Genomic DNA, 21,335 nt, shown 5'->3' with positions numbered 1-21,335 from the left:
GATTCCAGACATTGAAAGCCCTGTATTTCTGTCATGAATGCACCAGGACTAGCTGACAGTTGAGTGTTTTCTGGGGGAAAGATCTAAGTCATGTTATAGTGAATATATACTTTTTTTTGTAAATGTAGCTTAGCAACAAGCAGGTCTCATGATATAGAAAGAGAGAAAATAGAATGAAACTGAAGAGTAAACTAAGATAGGTCCAGTACTTTGTGTATCACAAGAGTAGATGAGAATTTCCTAGCCCAGCAGAGAAATTCAGAGCCGAGGAGGAATTTGTTGGCCGCATCGTCTACCTGTGTGTGTGCAAAAACTGATTTGCACTGTATTTCACTTGAGTGGTACTTCAAGCATTACCGGCTATAAAAAAAAAACATCATGAGATAGTAGGAAGGTGTGTCAGATAGTGGTACACACACACATCATGATGCCAAAACTTCAGAGTAGCTGTGGCTCAGTTGGGAGAGTGCTTGCCTTGCATACATCCTGCCTTAGGTTTGGTCCATGGTACACCACCATAAAACGTGACGCTTGACTATTTAATACAAGGTGTAATGTCGTTCATTCTAAAAACTGGCTTTAAACACCTATTCCTCCTTTCTCCACTCCAAGTGGCTGGGATTACATCCCTGCACCACTATGGGCCCTCTGAAAAAGTGTAATCCATTACAGTACAGGAAAAAAGACATTTCTCAGAAGTAGAGAGATGGTGAAGAGCACTTGTTACTTTCCCCAGAGACCTGAGTTCAGTTCCCAGCAGCCACGTGGTAACTTTTTTTTTTCCTTTCTTTCTTTCTTTTTTTTTTTGGCTGGCCTGGACTCACTTTGTAGACCAGGCTGGCCTCGAACTCACAGCGATCAGCCTGCCTCTGCCTCCCGAGCGCTGGGATTAAAGGTGTGCGCCACCACCACCTGGCCCCCACGTGGTAACTTAAACCCATCCATAACTTCAGCCTCAGGGTATCTCATGCTCTCTTGACTCCATAGAAACATACACACACACATACAGTCAAAGCATACATATGAAACTAACAAGTTTGAAAAAAGATTACAAGGTGTTAGAAGAACAAATGAAAACGAGGAAAGAGTCCATCGTGTTCAACTCAACTGACCCGGCAAACACTGTAATACAGAAGAAAGAAATGATCAGATAATCCGACCAAGTGTAAGAGTAAACAAAAAACTTACCACAATTATTAAATATCTTCCAGTAATTACCCTGATAGTCTAAATTAGCTAATTAGATGTCAAGTAATAGCTGACTGGGTTTAAGACAACACCCAGTTGTTTTTATAGTTAACAGTTATAGTTAACAGTTTCACCAGAAAGACATCCAAATAAAAGGATGTGGAAATAAAAAGCAAGCAAGTGGAAATAAAAGGACTCATGGATAAGTATACTTTTTTCTTAAAGATGTATTTATTTACCATATATACAACAATCTGCCTGCATGTACACAGGCAAGCCAGAAGAGGGCACCAGGTCTCATTATAGATGGTTGTGAGCCACCATGTGGTTGCTGGGAATTGAACTCAGGGGCCTCTGGAAGAACACACAGTGGTCTTAACCACTGAGCCATCTCTCCAGCCCCTATGCTTTCCCTTTTGTTTTGTTTTTTTTTGTTGTTGTTGTTTTTGGATTTTTCAAGACAAGGTCTCTTTGTGTTAGCCTTGGCTGCCCTGGACTCGCTTTGTAGACCAGGCTGGCCTCGAACTCACAGTGATCCGCCTGCCTCTGCCTCCCGAGTGCTAGGATTAAAGGCGTGCGCCACCACCGCCCGGCTTTGCTTTCCCTTTTTATCTACAACAAACTTTCTCTTCCACCACACTTAGAAGTAGCCATACCCTTTCCTTTTTGTCTATTTTTTCACTCAATACACTTTGTATATTTGTTTCAAATATGAGCAACATCAGCTACTATTTAATGAACAAAACCAGAACATCCCAAGTAAAACACAATTTTGGTTAGAATATTACATTAAATGACCATATCTATTATTTGAAAACATGGCTTAGTACATATTTTTGATAAAAATCAAGTTGTTATACTCTACACTGCAGGAGACAATTTAATTCTAAGTTGTATTTCCAAAAAAGAATTGACTTTTAATGTTTTCCAATTTAGAAATACTCCCAGAGACAGTGATGGCCTTGCTTTCTCTTCAACAGGCACTTCTCTAGAACATTCTGGAACATCCTAAGTTACTATGTTTCTATCAGACTCAGTGTGACTACCATGTCAAGAGCAAATGGCTTGATTTATGGTTTTCTAAAATTAGCCCTATTAACAAAATGTTTTAAAATTCTTTACAACAGTTTCATTCTGTATATTCAACCAACAGGTGAGTAATGAAAGCAGTCAGTCTTTTTTTTTAAATATTTGTTTATTTATTTTATGTGTGTGTGTGTTCTATCTGCATGTACACCTGCAGGTCAGAAGAAGGCATCATGCCAGTATAGACGGTCGTGAGCCACCGTGTGGTTGCTGGGAATTGAACTCAGGACCTCTGGAAGAGCAGACAGTGCTCTTAACCGCTGAGCCATCTCTCCAGCCCCTGGCAGTCAGTCTTATCATCTATGATAACTAATTTACATGTGACATTGACTGAGTTAAACAAGAAAGCTAATGCCAGCTCTGTTCCTTTTGTCCATGGACAAATCTCACATACTAATAGCAGTAAGCGTATTTCTTGACATTCTTCTATTTAAAAGTAGATTTGTTGGTATAGAGAGAGGCATAATTTGTTCCTTTTAATTTTATTTTTATTAATTTATCCTTATTACATCGCAATGGTTATCCCATCCCTTGTATCCTCCCATTCCTCCCTCCCTCCCATTTTCTCCTTACTCCCCTCCCCTATGACTGTGACTGAGGGGGATTTCCTCCCCCTTTATATGCTCATAGGGGAGAGGTATAATTTGTAAAGCAAGCTAGCCAATTTAAATGAGTTTTAGACATTTGAAATTTCTGGGAAAATATCCAGAAACAGCATTGTCAGAGCCTTTAAGCCGGGCAGTGGTGGTGCACGCCTTTAATCTCAGCATTTGGGAGGCAGAGGCTGGTGGATCTCTGTAAGTTCGAGGCCAGCCTGGTCTACAAAGGGAGTCCAGGACAGCCAAGGCTACACAGAGAGACTCTGTCTCAAGAAAAGAAAAAAAAAAGATTCAAGTTAAGAGTATAGACACTAAGCCTGAAACTCTCTATTTTGATAGAGACTACATTATATCCTCCTCCTCTTCCTCCTCCTCCTCCTCCTCCTCCTCCTCCTCCAAGGTATGGTGGAAGAGGAAGTTTTTTGTAGATAAAGAGGGAGAGCATAAGGATGGAGATATGGCTCAGTGGTTAAGAGCATTTCCTGTCCTTCCAGAGGTCCTGAGTTCAATTCCAAGCAACCACATGGTGTCTCACAACCATCTCTGCGCTAGGATCTGATGCCCTCTTCTGACACACAGGTGTACATGCAGACAGAGCAATCATATACATCAATCAATCAATCTTTATGTCTAAAAAAGGGAGAATATAGCCAAAGACAGAGACATCTGGAAAAATCCAGGGTGAACATGATCCTGAGCCATGTTGGGGGCAGGGGTGGGGGAGGAGAGGGGAGGGAAGGGGACCAGGTGCACCATCCAAAAAAGGCAAAACGCAAATAACAGGGGTGGCTAACCAAAATGGCTACATAATATAGGGAGACCCTCTGGAGGAAAAGCAGCCCAGGCCCTGGGCTGAAGAGTTCAGGGTAGAGGGTGGGGTATGCCAGCAATACCCTGTAACAGGTAGGGACTGAGGGATGCTGGGAGAACCTGGCAGCCATGTCCAATTTGATAGGCATCTCAGCCATCTCTCCCAGGGTTTGAAACCTAACATGTATCGTATGTGGAATCAAGAATTGTCACTTAGGTCCTTTCTGTTCAGACACATTTCTTAGATGCTGAGTTTTAACTGACTTATTTAACAAAGGCTGCATGTGCCTGTTCCATATGCAGGAGACTGAAGTAAACAGACAGCTAATTACAGGCACCTCGTCCTTCTACAGAGCTGGGGTACATGGTCCAGCCAGTTGTAGAATTGCATTTTACTCGGGTTAATTTTTGTTTGTTTTTGTTTTTCAAGGCTGGGTGTCTCTGGGTAGCCCTGGGTGTCCTGGAATCGACTCCATAGACCAGGCTGGCCTCAAATTCACAGAGATCCAGCTACCTCTGCCCTGTCCTGCTCAGCCATGACAGATTAGGCTCACAACCGAAAATAGATTGTATTCTCAAAGCACCACAGGTGAACCCAGGTTGGAAAGGATCTCCTTCATCTAAGACATTACCTCCTGGAGAATCTAAAAGCTTGGGATATCACTTAAGACAATCATTTGTTGATTCAGCAGAACAAAACCAATTGTCAAGGACAGAGCTTAGATGTTATGAATAACTTTACAGAGCTATGAGTTTGATATCTGAGTATCTGGCATCCTCCTTTTATGAGGGAGCCTGGATGGTTATGATATAGATCCTAGAATTAGCTCTTGCTAAGAGGAAGAATTGAATGCCAGGGTAAAGGCATGGCCAGTTGAACCAACATGCAAGCCTTATGCCACTCTCCTGGTAGGTAGGCTTATGTATAAAATTCCTTGTTCACCGCATCCTCATATGACAGTTTGTGGTAGACATGGTGGGCATAGGAACTTATTTATTTATTTATTTATTTATTATTTATTTATTTATTTATTTATTTTTCATATATACACAGTGGTTTTGCATGCATGCACACCAGAAGAGGGCACCAGATCTCATTACAGATGGCTGTGAGCCACCATGTGGTTGCTGGGAATTGAACTCAGGACCCTTGGAAGAGCAGCCAGTGCTCTTAACCTCTGAGCCATCTCTCCAGCTCCCCGGCATAGGAGCGTCTATCTGCCTCTCTGTTGTTTGAGATATTTAGGATGTATGTGTAGACTCTTGAGATCTTCCTTTGGGTATGTGAGACATTAGTAAGAATTCACCTTTTCTGTAGATAAAATGTGGGTTGGTTTTTGTTGTTGTTTGTTTTTTATTTGTCTGTTTGTTTTGGCTTACATGGCCAGGGCTGTTCAAGCCTGCACAACCACAAGCAAAAGCCTCAGACTTATTTCCCGTGCATCCTTGTCCTATAATGAGGCTAGTTCACAACTTCCTCTGCTGGGATGATTCTCCATCCAAGGGAACTTGGGCTCCATCCAAGAGCACTAGTTAAGCCTGGAGATTTCCATGAAAATGTATTGTAAATTCAACTCTTTCACTCACGCATTCAGTCTCCCATAGCCTTATATAAAACTTCAATTTTATAACCAATTTTATGAATGTGATTTTCATAATGTAGGCCTGCATGACAGAAGAAGGCACCAGATCTCATTATGGAATGGTTGTGAGCTACCATGTGGTTGCTGGGAATTGAACGCAGGACCTTTGGAAGAGCAGACAGGGCTCTCAACCTCTTTGCCATCTCTCCAGCCCTACATTAAACAAACTTTAAGTTTACTTTAAATTTTTTTCTTTTACTTACTTATTTCAGGTTTAACTTTGACAACATATACAGAATGCTATATAATGGGAGGTGAAAATTGGACATTCCCTCCAAGCTGGTCTCTGTAAATAAACCATATTTGTACTCAGCACGACTGACCATTAACTTGTAGCTCTTAATTGTCTTTAACTTTAATTTATCTTAGACCACTGAAAATTACCTTAGATCATCAACAATAGATATTTTACATACAATTCACAAGTAGCAAAATCACATTTATGGGGAGCGACAAAAATCATTTTATTTTGGGGCTCAAGGGTCCCAGCATTAGGAGGGTTGAGAACCCACTGGTCCAGAGGTATGGATCAGGTTTGTTCTCTCTGCTCATTAAAGGCAGGAAAAATTTCCAGGGAAAATCTCAAACACAGCAGGGATGAGCATTCAGTCTGTCAAGAAAGGCCTGGGATAGGGGTGAGGACAGACACACATACGTCAAGCACGCAGAAGAGGTGGGGGGTAGGGGGCTCTGGGAACTGAAGCCCAGCCTCGCCTTGAGGGATATTTCTTCTTTCTTTTCTCTTCTTTATTTCTTTTCTTCTTCTTCTTCTTCTTTTTTAATGTCTTCAAAGGAGCTGGGCACGGTGGCAAACGCCTGTAATCCCAGCACTCGGGAGGCAGAGGCAGGTGGATCGCTGTGAGTTCAAGGCCAGCCTGGTCTACAAAGTGGGTCTAGGACAGCCAAGGCTACACAGAGAAACCCTGTCTTGAAAAACAAAAACAAAAAACAAAAACAAAAACAAAAAAACAAAAAAAAAAACAGGAAAAAAAAAGGTATTTGAAGGGTCTTCTATTAATTCTACTGGATGAGACTAAGACCACTACCACAGTCTTTGAGGCAGATTCTAAACAAGCTTTGTTAAATACTAGCCCGGACAATGGACACTGGCTAGATTCATACCCACGACTCCCAGAGTATGACACCAAATTACATCAGGCAGAGGCGTTACGAAGGTAAAACCCACAAGGCCACATGCTTCTCGCCTTCATCCAATTGGGGGCGAGCATACCTCCTGACTATCTCCTTCCTATGTGTGTGTGATCAAGCCCATCCTGTGCAACTAGAGCAACCAAGCTTGATTCACAGAACGAAAAACACGTTGGCTTGTGATCTTACGTGAACAACAGCCTCCGGCCTTCCAGGAAGTTACCGACTTCCGGGAAGTTACCGATAGGATAGACGTGTTTAAGCAGCACAGCAATTTAAACTTAAAACATAACTTTACACTCGGGAGGCAGAGGCAGGCGGATCGCTGTGAGTTGGAGGCCAGCCTGGTCTACAAAGTGAGTCCAGGACAGTCAAGGCTACACAGAGAAACCCTGTCTCGAAAAAACAAACAAACAAACAAAAAAAAAACAGAAAAAAAAACATAACTTTAGTCTGCCCACTTCCTCCCCTAACTTCAAGCTGATCCGTTCGAAGAAAGAAACATGACTCATTAGCCCACAACATTTTGCTTAAGCACATCCTGATCATCTGGTCTTGAATTTGTGGAGACAGTCCACCAGCAGGGACTGACTGAGGAGAAAACTATCCCACAAGGCTTTGGTTTTGACCTGCCGGGCTTTTGAAGCCTTAGGTTAGGAGGGTGAGATAGAAATGGTTTGCTGGGGACAATAGGCCATATGGCCAATGTTCGGCCATCTTGTCCACGTCTGCACCTTTAAGTCTCTGTCTTTCCCAGAGCTTGCCTTTCACCAGAAACTAGCTGGCCCTGTTGTGAGTCAGCAGTTAGACTAAAGACAGATAGACATGGAGCGACCCTGTTGTGTGTCAGCAGTTAGAATAAAGCAGATGAAGACAGAATAAGACGCCCTGTGTGGCAGGACATTATGGCCCTACCTGGAATCCCCTATGCTTTGAAAAAGGCCTGCAGTTCGGTTGCCATAGCAACATGCTCCCAGGCCTTCTGACTTATAAAAGCTGCTGCCTGAAGATAAAGTTTGGGAGTTTGATCAGTCAGACTTGCTCTCCTTCTTTGTGTCTTACATTTTCAACAGGTGACCTTCCTCCCGAGTTTTAGTCAAACCCCACAGGCCGGGGCCATGGTTAAGTTTCAAACACTAGACAAGTGGCTGAGGTGCCTGTTTAATATTATCAAAGCAGCCCCGGGGCCCCCAGGTTCTCTCAGCATCCATCAGTCTGCTACAGGGCATGGCGGAAGTGGAAGGCTGTCTGAGGCAGGAAAGATGTCCGGTTTTCATAGAGGAGTTGGCTGAAGCAGGAATAATCACCATGGACAGCTCCCGTGGAGGAGGCAGGAAAGATGTTAACACAGCTGAAGCAGATTTTATAGTCACCATGGACAGCTCCTGCTGAGGCGCTGAGGCGGGGCGGGGAGGGGGTGGTGCTGAGCGGGGGTGGGGGTGGGGGTAGGGGTGGGGTGGGAGAGGAGGCTGCCATTTTCTCTCTAGCAGGAAGGAGGGACTGACTACTCCGGGGAGGGAAGGAAGACTGGCAGGGAGACACTAAAGTTTAGTGGCCCAGGAGCCGGGCTTGGTGGCGCACGCCTTTAATCCCAGCACTCCGGAGGCCGAGGCAGGCTGATTGCTGTGAGATCGAGGCTGGACTGGTCTACAAGGTGAGTCTAGGACAGGCAAGGCTACACAGAGAAACTCTGTCTTCAAACAAACAAACAAATAAAAAATAATTTAGTGGTCTGCTGCTCAAGGACTAGATAACTTTTGGGGGTGGTGATATAGTGGGTTGTGGTAGCGGGGCCACTGTGGTTGCTTTTATCTGGCCACCACTGATGGCAGTGGCAGATTCCCTATAGTTATCCTGTACTATATGGCTAATATCCACTTATAAGTGAGTACATACCATGTGTGTCGTTCTGGGTCTGGGTTACCTCACTCAGGATGATCATTTCTACTTCCATCCATTTGCCTGCAAATTTCATGATTTCCCTGTTTTTAATAGCTGAGTAGTATTCCATTGTGTAAATTTACCACAATTTCTTTATCCATTCTTCAGTTGAGGGACATCTAGGTTGTTTCCAGATTCTGGTTATTACAAATAAAGCTGCTATGAACATAGTTGAGCAAATGTCTTTGTTGTATGGTGGAGCATCTTTCAGGTATATCCCCAGGAGAGGTATACCTGGGTCTTGTGTTAGCACTATTCCCAATTTTCTGAGAAAGCACCATATTGATTTCCAAAGTGGTTGTACAAGTTTGCACTCCCACCACAATGAAGGAGTGTTCCCCTTTCTTCACATCCTCGCCAGCATGTGCCATAACTTGAGTTTTGATCTTAGCCATTCTGATAGGTGTAAGATGTAATTATCTCAGAGTCATTTTGATTTATTTCCCCAATGACTAAGAACTTGACCATTTCTTTAAGTGTTTCTCAGCCATTCAATATTCCTCTGTTGAGAATTCTCTGTGTAGCTCTGAACTCCATTTTGTAATTGGGTTATTTGGTTTGGTGGTGTTTAATTTCTTTAGCTCTTTATATATTTTGGATATTATCCCTTTGTCAGATGTAGGGTTGGTGAAGTTCTTCTCCCAGTCTATAGGCTGCTGTTTTGGTTTGGTTTTTTTCGAGACAGGGTCTCTCTGTGTAGCCTTGAGTGTTCAGGACTCACTTTGTAGACCAGGCTGGCCTCGAGCTCCCAGAGATCCACCTGCCTCTGCTTCCCAAGTGCTGAGATTAAAGGCACCACTCGCCAGCCCCTTTCATAGATTTCTTTATGGAGTTTATTTATTTCCTCTTGAGAGCCTCTATCATATTCCTAAAATTTCTTACAAAGTCTTTTCCCTGTGCTTCAGTTATGTCGGAATATTCACGACCTGTTGTGGTAGGGTTTCTGAGCTCTAGTGGCGCTCTTTGCTGTTGTGTATTTTGTTTTTATTCTGTCACCTAGGCATGTGACACTGGCAAGTTTGTAATTCTAGGTGCTGATATCTGATCTTACCTTTGTTGAGTGTGAGTTTGGTTCCTTGGATTCTGTTGACCTGTATGGTTCTTAGGAGTGCCTCCTGGAGTTGGGGGATTGTACCAAGCAAATAGTGAGGGGAAGGAAAATTGACGTGAAAGCCCTGTGTTAACCCATGAAGACAGGTGCGGAAGGGTAGAGAGGCTGCAGCAGGTATTCTGAGATGTGACAGGGCAGTTCTACTTGGAGGAATGAAGGGAGATTTGAGCTCTGTAGTTAACTTACCCACTTTTTCTGTCAGGAGTGGTCTGTGGGTTCCCAGGGAGTGCTTGCTGGAGTAGTCATTTGGAACAAAGCATCTGTATGGGGGGGGGGTGGTCAGGAGGGGGAAGATCTGTGTGATCCACTGGTAATAGTGGCAATGAGGGAAAGAAAAGCTGGAGCAGGCATTGTGCTGCAGTTCTGGGGATGAACCTCAGGGATTTGATTTGGAGGAGCAGAAGGAGAGGTGAAGGTGTGTAATTAGTCTGGCTGCTTCTCTGGCCAGTGTCTAGAGTACTCTTTCATTTCTCATGTCAAATATGAAAAAAATATCCAAATATCACAATTTTTTTTAAAAAAAATTATAATACCAGGCTGGAGAGATGGCTCAGAGGTTAAGAGTACTGGATGTTCTTCCAAAGATTCTGAGTTCAATTTCCAGCAACCACATGGCGGCTCATAACCATCTATAATGAGATCTGGTGCCCTCTTCTGGCAGGCATGCATACATGCAGGCAGGACATTATATACATAATAAATTTTTTTTAACAATTATAATACCAAAAATTATATTGTATGCCAAAACAAGACAAAGCTAAAATCCCATGAAGAGAAATCCAGAATAGACAAGGAAAGGCAAATAGATCTAATAGAAAGCTAGGAACTTCGTTTTGATTTTCAATAACGAAAAGTAAAAACTCATGAGATAAAGTCAAGAAATGAAGCTTTTATGCCTTCGCTGACATTCTAACCTGCAGCAAGTCTTTCTAAGGCAAAAGCAGTGAGCCTGGATGGTGAAGACCAAGCTCTTGTTGCACGGCACATTTTATAGTCAACATGCCGTCATTTGTGATTAATATATGTGGAAATAGCACACAAAAAGAGGATAGCATATCGTTTATTGATCAGGTATCTTATACTGCTCTATGATAAGCACACATCCTTGTTTTCCACTGAAACTTGTATCGACCAACTGACAATTGCATATGGTTTATTAGACTCATAGATTTGAGGTAAATTTTTCTGGAAATTCTTCAAATAATAAGAACAATTTGGTTCGGACAGGCACAGTAGCGGAAGAAAACACTCTAAAGCATATGGATGTCTGGAGTATATTTGGTCCTCTAACACATTTATTCTTATAAAGCAATTACTTCCTTAAAATAATTAGAATTTTTTGAGACGACTAGCTTTCTTACTTTTTTTTTCCCCCGGTTTCTTTTCTTAGTATGAGCTGCCATAGATTGCATCGGAGTCTACCTACCTCAACCTCCATAGTGCTGAGATAATAGTAGTGAGGCACCATACTTGGTTCATAAAGGTCGATCTTCAACATATTCTTATAGAATAGGATATTGGCGGCTGTCAGCAAAGCAATCATGTGCTTTTGTCACCAAAGCTATCATCGGCTTTTATCATCTGGACTGTGATTTTTTTTTTTCATCCGCTGAAAAGCACAGAACAAAGAGTCCTAGGATCCCTAATGATCAGCAGCAAGGGAGAAATGGTAGGAAAGCTTGCAGCTAAAACGACATTGATACGCCTAAACCAGAGACGAGAGTCCACAAAAAAAGCATGAAAGAAAGCACTAATACAGTCTAGAATATACATGCTCACAAATGTGACCACCAGCATCAAGATGGTGTGGGCTGCTCTGATCTCAGCATAGCCTCTGTGGTTCCTGTTAGGGGTATGAATGTGCTGCAGTCTCTGGTGGTGTCTGTTCAGAAGAATCACCATGGAGACACAGGCCCAGACCATGATGCTGATGAACACTGTGTCATGGGTACACCGCAAGATACCCATGCCTACACTGAAAGCAGGGGTGGAGCAGACCCACTTGCTTTGGGAACCAGTGTCATTGCCTGTATCCTGTGGACCAGTGATGGTCATTGGGATGTAAGCATTATTTAAGACACCGAACAGCCAACAACTGTAACAAGAATAGCTCACAATCTTAGGTGCTAGTACTCTGAGCATCACTCTACCCCAGTTACGAGGAACGAGAGTGATAAACTGATAAATGCTTAAGACACAGGTGGAGCACAAGTCGGTGCTTCGAGCCACCACATGGAGGAAGTACCCAAGTTTACATTTGAGGTCAGTTGGGGGCTCCCTTGGAACAACAACAGTCACATTGCTTGGGAACGCCAAGATGAGGAGAATCAAGGCGTTGGCCACAGCTAAGTTGGTGAAAAGGACCTGTATGGGCCTCGGGTGAGAGCCAGTCAAGATAGGAGAGAAATTATGCACAAACAGAAGGACGTTGGCCACAGTCCCAACCCCAAGCTGGCAGAGCAAGAAGATCTGAAGAGCCACTTCCGCTGTCGTTTTCAGGGCTTCATTCTGACACAAAATGGAGAAAGTTTCATTGGCCAGTGTAGTAATGATCTTGTTGACCTGTTTGGTCTATAACAGTCTTCTCAATTGTCTGGACTTTTCAATGATTTTTGGAGTCTTCTTTTCCCAAGAAGGGCAACACTACTTTAGCACACTACACGAATTTGCCTGGAAAACACTCCAGAGTATCTGATTTTACACTTATTGACTTTCTCTTGCCTCGTGATGGAACTGTGTGTGTGTGTGTGTGTGTGTGTGTGATGCAACTGTACCTTAGGTGCTCAAAAAACATGACACACATTTCAAACACCGCATGGGTTCTGCATATTTATACATTTAACATTAACAGACGAGAGTTTTTCTTCAGGTTATAACAATGTTAAGAGATAGAAATTTGGTGTTACAGAAGTGGCTCTGGATCTAATGCCCTCTATTTGCCTTTGTGGCACCGAACGCCATGTTTTTCCAGACACACGTGCAAGCAAAACAGTCATACACATAAAAATACAATACAGGTGGTGGGAGAACAAACCGGTCCAATCACCTTGGAAACCAATCTGGAGCTTTCTCAGGAAGTTGGCAATAGTGATGCTACTCCTGATCACCACACCCAAAAGATGCTCCACCACACAACAAGGACCTTTGCTCAACTATGTTCATAGCAGCTTTATTTGTAATAGCCAGGATCTGGAAACAACCTAGACGTCCCTCGACTGAAGAATGGATAAAGAGATTGTGGTACAGTTACACAATGGGATACTGCGCAGCTATTAAAAAACAAACAAATCTTGAAATGTTCAGGCAAATGGACGGAATAAGAAAAGAGCATCCTGAGGGAGGTAACCCAGGCCCAGAAAGACATACGTGGTACATACTCACTTATAAGTGGATATCAGCTGTATAATACTGAATAACAAAGCTACAATCCGTAGACCCAAAAGAAGCTAAATAATAAGGAGGACCCTAGAGAGAAAACGTAATCCTCATCCAGCAGGGCAAATAGAACAGACACTGGAAGTGCTTGAAGAGAGGGGACAGGACTGGACCCTACCATAGAGGTCCTCTGAAAGATTCCACCCAGCAGGGGATGATGGAAACAGATGCTGAAACTCACAGGCAAACTTCAGGGCGGAGCATAGGGGAGTCTTGTGAAAGAGTTGGGGGATAGAAGGACCTGATAGGGGACAGAAACCCCACAAGGAGAACAGCACAGGCAACAAATCTGGGCCCAGGGGGACCTGCAGAAGACTGATGGACCAAGCAAGGACCATGCACGGAGAGGACCTAGATCCTCCGCTCAGATGTAGCCAATATGCAGCACAGTCTACTTGTGGTTCCCATAATATGGGGAGTAGAGGCTACCTCTGACACGGACTCTGGCGCCCACTCATCGATCACTTCCCCGTGGCAGGGCGGTCTTGCCAGGCCACAGAGGAAAAGGATACAGGCAGTCCAGATGAGACTTGACAGGCTGGGGTCGGATGGTCCAGATGAGGCTGGGGTCAGATGGGTAAGTAAGAAGTGCTTCCTCTTTCTGAGGGCTAGGGGAAGGGAGGAAGTGGGAAGAAGGAGGGAAGGTGAGACGGGGAGGAGACAAGGGAGGAGGCTACAATAGGGATGTAAAGTGAATAAGTTGAAAATAAATAAATTTTTAAAAAGTAAAACAGAATATATATATATATATATATATATATATATATATATATATATATATATATATACATACATACATAATACAGGGCTGGAGAGATGGTTCAACAGTTAAATGCACTGCCTGCTCGTCCAGAAGACCCGAGTTCAATTTCCAGCACCCACATGGCAGCTCACAACTCTCTGTAACCCCTATTCTAGGGGATCCAGTACCTTGACAGTTAAGCATGAAGGCAAAACACCGATGCACATACTATAAACATAAATATTTTTTAAAGATTTATTAGGTATACAGTGCTCTGCCTGCATGTACACCTGCACTCCAGAAGAGACCACCAGATCTCATTATAGACGATTGTGAACCACCATGTGGTTGCTGGGAATTGAACTCATGACGTTTGGAAGAGCAGCCAATGTGATCTTAACCTCTGAGCCATCTCTCCAGTCCTAAATAAATATTTTTAAAAATATGATATAATTTAAGATTTTATACTTTACCAAAGAACGTGATTGAAGTTTGTGCCCCAGCCCCCGCCAAATAAGCCATCTAGGGTTGATATATTTTTAAACTACTCATCGTCGTGATAGAATCCAAAATATTTTTGAAAAAGTCACTAGTTTTCTGTTTACACAGAAAAGCCTTGATTTAAACATTTACCATCTAGTAGATATGCAAGGGACCCAAGCATATCATTGATTCTTAATTTTCTGAGTTTTACCTGTTTTTCTAAAGAATCTGGTGCTGGACACACACTTGATTCATCTCCAGATTTTGTCACCCACAAAAAAACAAAACAACAACAACAACAACAAAACCATTAACACCGTCATCATGAAAGTCTTCACACACACACACACACACACACAGGTTATTTGAGACTCAGTTTTTGAAAGCTCCTGTTTAGTCTGCAACTTACTTGGTTTATTTTGTTTTTTCCAAGGGAACAATCAACTCCATCCAACAGCTAAAAAAACCTGTCATTGCACATACGGATGTCACATTAAAGGACATTTTTAGATGAGTGCTGAGCCATGAAATGGAAATTTCTTTAGGTTGATGAAATCCTTGACATAATTCAGTACATCACTGAGACAGAAATGGAGCTGTTCTAATGGCTTCAAAGGACACTGTGGATTGTGGGAGGGAGAAGAGACCTTCAAACAGAAATCTACTGTTGCAGGGAAATCTCACCTGCCCAGTCCCATCAAGGATGGGGTTGCTTACAGGGATGAAGGCCAGCTCCTGAACAGTTGCTGCAGAAACAGAGCTCCGATTTCCCCTCCCTGGGCATCTATTTCCTCAGACAGGATAGAAAAAAAAAATGCCTACCTCTCCCATATTGTCCAGGAAGTGCTGTGCACATCACTGAGTGCAGCCAGACACCAGACCTCATAAAGGGACGGTTCTCGGGCTTGACATGCCCCAGAGAGTCCATTACTATGTCATCTGTGGTGTCACTGATTATGTCCTTATGGGGGTGCCAGAAAACCTCTACTGACAGAAAAAAAAAATTTATCCCCAGAGCAAATCACCATTTTCACTTTGTGGTAATTTATGATGATGCCCAAGCGTGTGTTAGATTTTAATGAGTAAACGGAGCAGGAGTTGGGAGAAATTTTCCTTCTTTCCTTTGGTAGAATCTAAGTTCTGAACTGGTGATGTCATCAGGTGTGGAGAGGTGCACTCCAAGGGAGATCAAGGGATTAGTTATGTGTATTTCCAGGAGGGGGCGGGTGCGTTACATCATACTTTTTCAGTCTTGAAAAATCACGCTGACACCAAGTCCTTCCACAAAGACCGTTCCGTTTGTGATCTGGAGCCTTGTATTGTCCCATGTGTGGACAAGGAGATTTTTAATCTAACAAACAACTGAAGCCAGTGTTTCTTCTCCCATGAGTCCTTGGGTTATCCCAATGTCATTTGCTTTGATACAGATCATGACTCGTTTTCTGAGATGCTCTTGGAGCCTTATCAGAAGTATAATAGACTGTGCTGTTTTGTATAAGAAATCTATAAGTATATAATTCCATACATGCCGACAAGGATATGAGTTGGGCAAACTTAACTACTATTTACTACTATGGAGAACCCCCTACGTTCATTGCTGCTGTACACACAACAGCCATGAAATAGAAACGGCTTAAATGCCCATCGGGTGATGAATGGATAACGGACGTTTATACCATAGGGTATTTCTTATTTATCTGTTAAGCAAAATGAAATATGAAGTTCGTAGGCAAATGGATGGCTGAGAAGCAAGTCGTTCCGCACGTGGTAACCCACAAGTTTAGACAAACATTGCCCATTTTCCCTAGTTGGTAGACAGCTTTGAATCTTGAGTTACTTGTGTTTCACTTTGAATATACAGGTCAGGAGTTAAGTTAAAAATGTAGAGTTAAAGGGTGTTTGCTAGAACACAGCCATTCAAAATTATTAAAGGGGATAATGGGGTATAGAGATTTAAATTATTCTGGGGGGATGGAAAGACATTACAGAGGAGATCTCCACATCTTTGCTAGCAATTTTGATGGCTGCTTCCATTACCTTAGGGGTTATAGGATTCTTTAAATGTCTTACCTGATCTTCATTTATCTTTGGTACATGGGAATCTATCAAGAAAAACATCAGTTTCATTTAGATTTTCTAATTTTGATGAGTACAGCCTTTTAAATTAGGACCTAATTATTCTTTGTATTTCTTCAGTGTCTATTGTAATGCTCCCTTTTCATTTCTGATTTTTTTTAATTTGCATATTGTCTCTTTGCTTTTTAGTTAGTTTTGCATGGGTTTGTCTATCTCATTGATTTTCTCAAAGATCAGGCTCTTGGTTTTATTATTATTATTATTATTATTATTGTTATTATTATTACTATTATTATTATTATTATTATTATTATTATTATTATTATTATTATTATTCTCTTTGTTTTTAATTTATTGAGCTCAGCCCGAAGTTTGATTATTTCCTGCCATTTTGACCTCTGAGGTGTGTTTACTTCTTTTTTGCTCAAGATCTTTCAGGTGTGCTGTTAAGTTGCTGGTATGAGAAAACTCCAATTTCTTTATGTAGAAACTTAGTGCTATGAACTTTCCTCTTAGCGCTGATTTCATTGTGTCTCATAAGGGTGGGTGTGTTGTGCCTTCATTTTTAATGAAATCTGGAAAGTCTTTAATTTCTTCATTTCCTCTGTGGCCCAGTAGTCCTTGAGTAGGGAGTTGTTAAGTTACCATGAATTTGTAGGCTTTCTCTTGTTTCTGTTGTTGAAGTCCAGCTTTAATCCATGGTGATCTGATAAGATCCAGGGGTTGTTTTTTTTGTTTTTTGTTTTTCCAACTTCTTACATCTTTTGAAGCTTTCTTTGTGACTAACTGTATGGTCAATTTTGGAGGTTTTGTAAAGTGCTGAAAAGAAGCTATATTCTTTTTCATTTGAGTGAAAAGTTACGTAGATATTTGTTAAGTCCACTTGATTCACGACATCTGTTAGTTTCGTTATTTCTTTAGTTTCTATCTTGATGACCTGTGCATTGCTGAGAATGGGGTGTTGAAGCTTCCCACTATTTTTGTTTGTTTGTTTGTTTGTTTGTTTGTTTGTTTGTTTTTTCAAGACAGGATCTTCTTTGTAGCAAGAGCTGTGGCTATCCTGGACTCACTTTGTAGACCAGACTAGCCTCAAACCCACAGAGATCCACCTGCCTCTGCCTCCCAAGTGCTGGGATTAAAGGCACGTTCCATCACACCAGGCTGAAGTCTCCCACTACTAATGTGTGTGGTTCAATGTGTGGTTTAAGCTTTAGCAATGTTTCTTTTACAGTTGTGAGTGACTTTGTATTTGGGGCATAGATGTTCAGAACTGAGATATCCTCTTGGTGATTACACTTCATAGTGTCCTTCCTCATCTCTTTTAATTAATTTTGGTTGAATGTCTGTTTTAATACACATTCCAGCCCTTTACCCTGAGTAATGTCTACTTTTGTTGCTGAGGTGTGTTTCTTGTAGGCAGTAAAACAATAGATCCTATTTATGGTTTCATTCAGGTAGCTGGTGTTTTTTTTTTTTAATTGGGGAATTGAGTCCATTGATGTCGATAGATATTAATAACCAATGACTATTATTTCCTGTTATTTTCATGTTGATAGTGGTATTGTGTGTATCTGTGTGTGTGTATGTGTCTCTGTGTGTGTATGCTTCAGTTATTTTATTTTGCTGAGTGGAGTTATTGGTTTCCTGTGTTTTCCTAGTTGTAGTTAACCTCCTTGGGTTGCAGTTCTCCTTGGTATCCTCTCTAGGGCTGTATTTGTTGATATATATTGCTTAACTTTGGTTTTGTCATGGAAAATCTTGTTTTCTATATCTAGGGTGATTCAAAGTTTTGCTGGGTATAGTAGTCTGGACTGACAGCTCTGATCTCTTAGGGTCTGAAAAACATCTTCCTAGCCCCTTCTGGCTTTTAGAGACTCTGTTGAGACATCAGGTGTGATTCTGATAGGTCTGCCTTTATATGTTACTTAGCCTTCCATTTCCCCCCTCCCCCACTGCAGCTTTTAATATTCTGTCACTGTTCTGTAGATTCAGTGTTTTGATTATTATGTGTCAGAATAATTTTCTTTTCTGGTACAATCTATTTGGTGTTCTGTAAGCTTCATGCACGTATACAGGCATCCTTTTCTTTAGGTTTTGGAATTTTTCTTGTATGATTTTGGAAGCCGGGAATCTTCTCTTTCTTCTATTTCTATTATTCTTAGGTTTCGTCTTTTCATAGTGTCCTTGATTTCTTGGATGTTTTGTGTCAGGAACTTTTTAGATTTAACATTTTCTTTAAGTGATGTTAACAGTTTCTTCATTCATATTGTCAGTGCCTGAGATTTTCTCTTCTATCTCTTGTGTTCTGTTGGTGACCTCTGTGTCTGCAGTTTCTGTTTGTTTTCCATTTCTGAGATTCCCATGGTTTGTTTTTCTTTACGGTTTCTATTTCCACTTTCAGGTTCTGAACAGATTTATTCATTTCCTTCACCTGTTTAATTGTTTGTTTGTTTTGCTTTGCTTTCGTTTGTTTTTTGTTTTGTTTTGTTTTGTGTTTTGAGACAGGGTTTCTCTGTGTAGCCATGGCTGTCCTGGACTCGCTTTATAGACCAGGCTGGCCAAGAACTCATAGCGATCCACCTGCCTCTGCCTCCTAAATGCTGGGATTAAAGGCGTGCATCATTTCCCCTTTAAAGACCTCTATCATCTTAATGAGATGGGATTTAAGGTCATCTTCTGTGTCAGTTGTGTTTGACTATCTAGGGATTGCTGTAGTTAGGACAGCTGGGCTCTGAAGATGCCATATTGCCCTGCCTCTTGTTGATTGTATGTTTACACTGGTGATTAGCTATCTGGTTGTCCCTGGAGTTGGCTGAAAGCTCCTGAGGCAGGCTGATCCATTAGCCTGACAATGAGCTCAGGGAAAAAGGCACTGCTCTGCTCTGTTGACTGTGCCCCAGGGAGATCTGAATATTCCTTGCAGGGCCCTTGCAGAGGGATCTAACCTGGATGTTGCTGGGACCTGAGGATGGAGCTCCAAGTCCTTGTTTTTTGTGATGGATAGTGCCATAGACATCATCTAAATTTCTAAGGAATTGTGGTCATACAATACATTGAACCTTAGGAAATTTGCACTCTTGGTTTTTTTGTTTTTGTTGGTGTTTTTTCTTTTTCATTTTTAAAAAATATTTATTTATTTATGTATTTATTTATTATGTATAAAGTGCTCTGCCTGCTTGTACAACTACAGTCCAGAAGAGGGCATAGGATTACATTATAGATGGTTGTGAGCCACCATGTGGTTGCTGGGAAATGAACTCAGGACCTCTGGAAGAGCAGACATGTCTGCTCTTAACCACTGAGCCATCTCTCCAGCCCTCTTTCTTTTTTTTAAAGACAGGGTCTCTCTGTGTAGCCTTGGCTGTCCTGGATTCGTTTTGTAGACCAGGCTAGCCTCGAACTCACAGCAATCTGCCTGCCTCTGCCTCCCAAATGCTGGGATTAAAGGCGTATGCCACCACGCCTGGCTCAACTTTTGGTTTTGTTTTGTTTTTTGTTTTTCTTAGTGGGTGCTGGGAATTGAACCTGGATCCTTAAGAACTTGGGCCAGCTCTCCAGCCAGTGGCACAAGCCTTTAATCCCAGCACTTGGGAGGCAGAGGCAGGTGGATCTCTGTGAGTTCGAGGCCAGCCTGGTCTACAAAGCGAGTCCAGGATAGCCAAGGCTACATAGAAAAACCCTGTCTAGAAAAAACAAAAAACAAACACACACACACACACACACACACACACACACACACACACACACACAAAAGTAGAAACAGCTGGATCTTTGAAGTCCAGGCCAGCTGGGGCCACATAGTGAGACTCTGCCCCCAGAATAAAATGAAGAGGAAAATGAAGCCACCAAGTGTAGTCTGGTGTCACTACAATGCCAGCATTCAGGAGGTGTCCATGGGCTACATAACAAGACCTTGGCTCTATAGTAAAATCCAGGGTCTCCAGAGTGAGACACTGTCAAAAAAAACAAACTAACTCTAAAGAAAAATAAAATCTCAAGCAATAAACATTAAAAATGGAAGGCTATAGCCATTTTGGCTTAAGCACAGTTTAACAGTCTTAAGATATATCTCTTAGCTGAGTAGAAGTGGGGGTACGCCTTTAATCCCAACAGTGGGGAGACAGAGGCAGGTGGATGTCTCTGAGTTCTAGGCTTGGAAAAGTCAACACAATGAGCGTCAAGTGTACTTGTATATTCTCACTCAGGTGACGGTTGTGGTTCTTCTCAGGGGCTGGGTGGGACCTCACAACCTTGGCTAGTCTGAAAAGAACAGGGAGTAGAGGAAGAGGAAAGGGTCAGTGCTCCAGGTGGGTGCTCCAGGCCATCAAATTCCTAGAAGAAAGCCGTGAGCCTTGGTGCCAACTAAAATTTTACCAGGTAGGGAAGATTAAACACTTAGATTGGCCAGTTGTAGTGGAGCACAGTCTTTTGATCCCAGCATTAGGGAGGCAAAGGCAGGAAGATCTCTGTGTGAACTGGAAACCAGCCTGATCTACATAATGATTATCAGGACAGCCAGAAATACAAAAAACAAAAACAAAAACCGAGATCCTTTTTGGGAGATGGGGGGGGGAGGGGTGGAGGGGGCAGGACTAGGAGGAGGTGAAATGGCAAATAAAAAGAAACAAAAATACTCCCCCAAAGGTCTTTTTACAAGGTAGGTGTAAAAGTGGAACTTTTCGTTTGTTTTGTAGGAAGGAACCAAACTGAAGCCATTTTGAATACAACTTCCATTTTGAATAGGGGGTCAAATAAAGTTTAAGCTCCTAAGACCTCCCTGAGTAACTGACATCATGGTTGGCAAGTTGAGACATAAATGCTAAGGCAAGTCACCTTACCACATTTCAATAACCCAACCCACGGGAACAGGATAAATAGACCACAAAGATGTGTTCTGCAGGAAGTCCCCTATCCCTAAATCCTGACTGGCGAGAAGACGTAGGTGTAACTTGGCACAGATGTTATAGATTTCAGGCTCAAAAAGTTGGCAACATTCTGCCTTGCTGACACAGTTCAGCTCCCCCAGGCTGTTCTGTGGCCCAGAACCAGTGGTCGTTTCAGGAGTCTGGATT

The 21,335-nt window shown here is 42.2% G+C and overlaps 1 protein-coding gene across 1 annotated transcript; it reads right to left on the bottom strand.

Annotated features, from left to right (window-relative positions):
* Window positions 1–10,579: 10,579 nt before the first annotated feature.
* On the bottom strand, window positions 10,580–12,488 carry LOC311590937 (vomeronasal type-1 receptor 4-like; the record flags this gene model as incomplete). Its single annotated transcript, XM_084770229.1, has 2 exons — window positions 10,580–12,098; window positions 12,468–12,488. 2 exons carry the CDS (start codon window positions 12,486–12,488, stop codon window positions 11,130–11,132), a joined length of 990 nt encoding a protein of 329 aa, XP_084626355.1. The 3' UTR covers window positions 10,580–11,129.
* Between the last annotated feature and the right edge of the window lie 8,847 nt (window positions 12,489–21,335).

The sequence above is a fragment of the Acomys minous genome (assembly GCF_964271855.1).
Source record: "Acomys minous genome assembly, chromosome: 20".
In the NCBI taxonomy this organism is placed as follows: Eukaryota; Metazoa; Chordata; class Mammalia; order Rodentia; family Muridae; genus Acomys; species Acomys minous.
The sequence above is the reverse complement of the archived record's forward strand: the minus strand, read 5'-3'. Positions and strand labels throughout refer to the sequence as shown.